The 6,907-nt window shown below is 38.9% G+C and overlaps 1 protein-coding gene across 3 annotated transcripts in view; it reads right to left on the bottom strand.

Annotated features, from left to right (window-relative positions):
* The window catches only part of LOC122809198 (alpha-tectorin-like), a 919,437-nt gene that overhangs the window by 537,670 nt on the left and 374,860 nt on the right, over window positions 1-6,907 (bottom strand). For all 3 annotated transcript variants that reach the window (XM_044080503.1, XM_044080505.1, XM_044080506.1), the window contains one exon: window positions 823-1,387. In XM_044080503.1, the coding sequence (XP_043936438.1) occupies window positions 823-1,387 (565 nt within the window). The remainder of the gene's footprint in view (window positions 1-822; window positions 1,388-6,907) is intronic.

Genomic DNA, 6,907 nt, shown 5'->3' with positions numbered 1-6,907 from the left:
AGAGGCTTATTGTTATCTGTTTTGGAAAGCTAAGCTTCTTTGTTGAAATGTTAATACTACAAGCAGTTCTACAGCATTTCATATCTTGAGATTTTGTGTGTGAAATGCTGACTTAAACCATTTAAACATGTGCATAGCCATGGCCTAGTGATTTAATGATAGCCTAAGGCTGGGGAATTCAAATTCCAGTCAAAGATAAATAATTTGACGTATTTATTTTAAGGATAAATACGATTAAGATCCATTAATAATCTTATAATTAAAAAGAAGTCCTTATTGTATCATCTTATTTAAAATGACAGTTTCATCTGATAACCTAAAATAAGTTGCATTCGTTAGTTTGATTATGTATTGTTCTGAACATGAAAACATGCTTGATAGAAGCATGAAATGCATTTCTTTTCATGTTTTTGGATACATATTTACAGACTGAAACTTTTTGTTAAGTAGGTACTTCTCATACTGTGATTCATAATATAGTTGTGTACCTCATAGCTATTAACTTCCTTGTATGATTAAACTTTGCCTTTCAGGATATTTAACTGTTAAATGTATCTTCAAAAGAAAAGATTTCTACAATATAATAAAAATATACTTTTTGTACACAACCAATAAATATAGAACTGGATGTTTGTCTATTTCCGCTAATCTCATTTCTATTTTAAAACTTTTCTTCTTTAAAACATAAAAAAGGATAACTTTGGAAATGTCTATATACAACTACATGAGTGGTGAAAAATTATAGAAATACCAGTGTGGTACAGAAATATCAGTTCATAATGATTCTGTGATAATATATATACATATATAAAAATTACATACCGCATCTTGTGATGTTTCTCCAATGATCTACAGTTATTCCATGTCCCTGGCACTGTACAGCATAGCTTTTCACTGCCTCACAAAGGGTTGATTGATCTCCGTTCATAGCACATAGGTCATAGACACAGTTTTCAAAGTAGATACTACTGTCAACTCTATCATGACAGTTTCTGAAAGGACCAGTTGCAGCTGTGATGATTCCACACTGCACTGAGGAGCTGTACTGCTGTCTTTTGCCTTCAGAGCATTCAGGAACCTCTTCGGTGGGTAAGCATGATGCAGATGAATTTGGCTCTATCCAGCTCTTTCCAAAGCTCAGGGCATTCATAGCCAGTGAACTATTTGGCATGGTGAAGTCATCGCTTCCATTCCCATTAAAATTTCCACACAGACCACAAAGCTGTCCTTCGTAAGTAGCAGGTAAGGTGAGCTTAACAAGGTAGCGCCAGTCATAGGACAAAGACAAACCAAAGTATGTCTGTACGGTAGCTGATGATCCACTTTGATAAATATGGATTTTGTCAGAATCAAGACTAAGAGGCAGATTTGTACTACTTCCATTAACCTATATTAGGAGAAATAAAGTAAGTTACATTTCAAGCCTCTTCAATCTTTTTATTTGTTTAAGTTTTCCAAGCAAATTTAAATGGCGTTTTCTTAAGTATTTCAGCTCTAATAGTCCTAATAATATAGCAAATAAATCACTTGACAGAAAAATACTTAGTGGGAGCATATGTGTCTCTTTGGTGACCATCTGTTTCATTTGCTGTGGGGGTCTATAAAGTGGAAGACACATCAGCACAGAAGGGTTTTTTTACTGCACAGAATACATAAATATCTTTTCCATGATATGTAAAACCTAAGGCTGCTGACAATAATGTCACATCAGATTACATAAAAGTTGAGCCATGTCCATGTTTCGCACACATGCATGTGGGAATCTGCATGACTGCATTTAGTTTTACTGTCAGTGAAATAACCTCAGTGGAACTATCAAAAACATTAGAATATCTGACATTGCATATTCAGTTAAAGGAAAACCTTTATTCCTGTTATTCACTACAACTGCGGTACCACCTTTATCATTCTTATAAGAAAAGCGCAGTCCGGGTCTGAACTCTCTGCAAACAGCTAAAGTTAACTTTGAACCTAACACCACTCTTAAGTATTCAACTGCGGTACCACCTTTATCATTCTTATAAGAAAAGCGCAGTCCAGGTCTGAACTGTCTGCAAACAGCTAAAGTTAACTTTGAGTATGTGTCTACCTGTTTGAGCCAATATTCATTTTCCCCTGGAGAGCACTCTGCTTTGGCTTGTAAGCAGCCCCCCCACACACACACACACACACACACACACACACACACACTCATCTTCCACTTTCTCTCTTATTCCCTTCTGTTAGCAAATAGTATCCATAACTGATCAATACTGTGTTTGTTAATTTAAACTGAGACCACAGTAGCCTACTGATACAAGGTTATCCTGTTTTCCACCTGAGAAATGGTTAAGAAATGACTTACAGTTTCAGAGCAGTCCTTGGTCAATTGTGATTGTTTCTTAAACACAAACTTGTCTTTGCTTTGGCTCATTAGCAGCAGTACAATGAACCGCCTGCTCACACCCTTGTTCTCCCCTCCCCCTTCCCTGTTTATTACCTTAAGACAATCCCAAAGTTAATAAATATTACCTGTGGCAGGCACCATTTTTAAAACTACAACCACCCTTGTCACTATCATATGTTCATTTATCAGTTAACTCTGTTAATTGATTGTTTCCAGCCCCCTCATAAGAGCAACTAACAGTGTCTCTACCCACTTCACTCCCCACCCTGCCCCCTATTCCCTCCCGCCCCCAGTGGTCCCACCTTTATTACACTCACAAACCCCTCCCATCTTTCCAATACCCAACCAAAGCGCTAACCCAATACTACCTCCTCCATCTTCCCACTACTATCACACCTCCTCAACTAACATGTACAAGCATACCTTATTTATGCTCACTGCATGCACTCTCCTTGCATATTTTATATCCTACCAAAGCTCCATCATTCTCCCCACTAAACCACTACCACTGTACTACTACTCACACCACCACTCATGTCTCATCCTCACTCAGCTCCCCTCCCACCAACTGAAGAACCATCCCTATGCACCCCCCCCACATATTCTACCAACTATATTACTCAAACATAAGGCATCCCTACAATGTAACATAGTAACCCTCCCACCATACCTATTACCCACAAAGCACAATCATAAAGTTTTATAAACAAACACATTCAAAAACTGAGAAAAATAATAACCTCATGCATATCAAAACTAGCCCTAAGTGGAGACATCCACCCCAACCCTGTCCCTACCATCTCCAACCCCAATCCTCATAATCAGACTGGAAACCACAACTTCTCCCATATTACTGACAATAGAAAGCCAAGTGACTTCCTTCTACTAAGCCTAAATATTAGAAGTATAGCCAACAAAGTCCATGAACTCCATGCCAACATAGACTTGTACTACCCAGATATAGTCGTCCTGACAGAAACCTGGCTAAAACCTCACATTACCAGTGAGCAAATACTCCCTACAGGTTATGGCATACTAAGAGTAGACTGGCTAAACAAGAAAGGAGGCATGTAGCTATAATATTTAAACAGCATCTAAACATCCAGATCTTAAAATCATCAGCTCCACAAATAGGCAATGAAGAAATAATATATACCAACCTCAAAATGAACCAAAACAAAACCATCAACATAATTGGATGCTACTTCCCACCTGGCCAAAACATCCCTGCACTAGAAAACCTCCTCAGCTGGTCTACCCACCATCTCCCCCAAGAAACTATCATTTTAAGTGATTTCAATATTGACTGGCAATCCTGTTCTGGCAACCATCCAACCTGTCATGTAAACCTTCATGGCTTCACCGAACTAGTCCAGTCACCAACCAGGATAAATAAAAACTCCAGCAACCACACTACCCTGGATTGGATACTAGTCAGTAACAGCCACCAGTCATATATAACAGTCTGCTTATCAGATAGCCTCAGTGATCACTCCCCAACATTCCTACTCAAAAAATACCTATACCAAGCTAAACCTGTCATCTACCATCAAATACGTAAAAAACTAAAGTTTAACCCACTCACATTCATCTCATCCCTCAAAGAATGTAACTGGCATCCTCTAAAGTACCTCAGTCTTGATGACGCAGTTGAATTTTTTAATACTACCTTCCTGAGCATCCTTAATTACCATGCCCCTATAAGATTTTCCAGAACCAAAGCACAACCCTCCTCGTGGCTACAGAAAACCACTTAGTCAGAAATGAAAAATAGGGATAAAGCCTGGGAGCACTGGCGCAAAACCAAAACCCCCTCAACTAGACAGAAATTCTAGAACTATGCAATAGAGTCAAAAAGCTAATAAAACAGGACAAATTCCAATACTACCAGTCTGCCCTAGACTCCTCACAACACAGCCCCAAACAATTCTGGTCCTCCATAAACTCCATTCTCCACCCAGGTAAAGTCAGTACCCCTCCTCCTAACATCCCTCACTCCTCAGAAAATATTGATACCTCATTCAACACACACTTCACCCAAACCATACTATCACTAGCTAAACAACACAACCCCTCTCCCCTCCAACCCACACCTTCAACTAGTAATCTCCCCACTGCCTTCTCTTTTTCTCCTGTACCTACCTCCAACATAAAAAAACTCTTAACTAAACTTAAAACCACCAAATTAGCAGCAGACAACCTCCCAAGTGAATACCTACAAATCGCAGCTGATGCTCTGGCCTACCCAGTAGCCATCTTGATTAACCAATCTCTGTCAGAAAGTTATGTTCCCACACTGTGGAAAGTATCACATCTAATTCCCCTCCACAAAGGTGGACCCTCCACAGAACTAACCAATTACTGCCCCATAGCTATTCTTTCTCCACTCTCCAAAATACTAGAGAGATGCATATACTCTCAGGTCTCAGACTACCTCCTTACTAACAACCTCCTTTCTAGTACTCAACATGGTTTCTGACCAAACCATAGCACCACCACTGCCTTACTCTCCTTTACTAACACTATCCTTTGGCATAAAAACAATGGCTATCTCTCCTCTGCTACTTTCCTAGACCTATCTAAAGCATTTGACATGGTCCCACACAAACAACTTATCTCTGTCCTCAATAACCTATCCTTCTCTCAATCAGTCACCAACTGGTTTCAGAGTTACCTGTCTGACCGCCAACAATCCGTTGTATGGCAGAATGACATATCTCCCCAATTACCTGTCTCCATAGGGGTTCCCCAAGGATCCATCCTTGGACCCCTACTCTTCTCTGTTTACACCAATAATCTAGCCTCTGCCACCAAACATGGCACACTCATACAATATGCAGATGACTCAACCATCATCTGCTCAGCCCAGTCCCTACCCAAACTGCAAAAAGTCACACAGGAAGCCTTTTCCTCTGTTGAAACTTGGTTATCCGATGCCCAATTAATACTCAACCCAATCAAAACTAAACTACTCATCTTCCAACCCACCAAACATACTCAAAACAACTCTCACTTTAACATCACAGCAAAAGACAACACCACTATATACCCAACTCAACACACCAAATTGCTAGGAGTGGAAATAGACAATAAACTAAAATTTGGCATTCACATATCTATGATCATAAAAAAAATCCAAAAAAACTAGGAGCGTTATATAGAAATAAGCAACTTCTCACCAAAGCAGCAAAGATTTCAATAGCAAATTCTCACTTTATCTCCACCCTACTGTATGTCTCTCCAATATATACCAACCTAAGGCAATGTTATCTAAACAAGCTAGAGACCTGCTACAACAAAATCGCCAAATTCGCCACAGGGGCATCCTACCGTAGTCACCACAGTCTCTCACTTGCTGAACTAGGCTGGCTTGAACTCCCTCACCTCCTTCAGTGGTATCAACTCTCACTCGCCCACAAACTAGTAAACAATCCACTAAATGTCCCATCCCTCCAGAATCTACTCCAACCCTATCACACCACCAGACCACTAAGATCCAGCAAAAAAAAAATCACTTGCAGATCACTAAAGCCAATAAATCTGCTGGTGAAGCACTATTCTCATGCACCATAGCCAAATTATGTAACACCCTTCCACCCACAATTACCTCCGTACCATCATGCACCCACTTCAAAACTTTACTAGAAGCGCACCTAAAAACATGCTGGCTATGCCCTTGCAACTCCCACTCTAATATCACCCACCCCATCCAACCACTACCTTTCTTTCCACTCCACTAACTACCTTGATTATAGCAAGCTCAGATGATCATAAGCCTAGTACTTATTATACAGCAGGAACTTCTTATTGTAACATTTGTTAATGTCTGTTATGTACTTCACAGATAAAGATTCTAGTTGTCTACTGATGTACTATGTTCTTCATCTGTAAATATGTTGTAAGTAATTGCTATGCTAAATTGTTAATCACTATGTTATCCAATGTAATTACTGTATGTTTATTTTAACTGTGGAGCTTTTCTCCCCAGGCCTCCACTGAAAATGAAGGATAAAAAGTGAAAATAACTAAACAATCCAAGCCGATACTGCTGCTACTTAGCTCGGACAGAGCTCCTCTACACATACAGTTGTTGCTGGGATTCAGCTACAGAAACGTTGCAAGAAACTGTTATAAACGAAATGTTTATTCCACACTGATACACATCTTCACATCAAGGTTTAGCGCTTTCATCTGGATACGTCAGACTTCATCAGAACCTGCTAGTAAACATTCTCATTTCCCTTTTAAGCCCATTTTGGCGCCAAATCTATACAATATTAAAATAATAATAAATTACTAAATAACATCAATTAATTCTACTGTACTATTACATTACTGAATACAGTAAAAACCAAATTTTAAAAATCCTTACTACTTAATATATTCCTAAAAACATAAATTATACTTCAAGTTACATATAAAATATTCTTGCTGTGTGATTTAAAATATGTCATATACTTTATTATTCATCTAATATTAAAAAAGGTTTTAGACTAATGTAATCATTTAGTCCAGGGGTAG

This window comes from Protopterus annectens, chromosome 8.part0 (assembly GCF_019279795.1).
Source record: "Protopterus annectens isolate FY-2018-M chromosome 8.part0, PAN1.0, whole genome shotgun sequence".
Classification (NCBI taxonomy): Eukaryota; Metazoa; Chordata; order Ceratodontiformes; family Protopteridae; genus Protopterus; species Protopterus annectens.
Note: the sequence above shows the minus strand (reverse complement) of the source record. Positions and strands in the feature narration are given on the sequence as shown.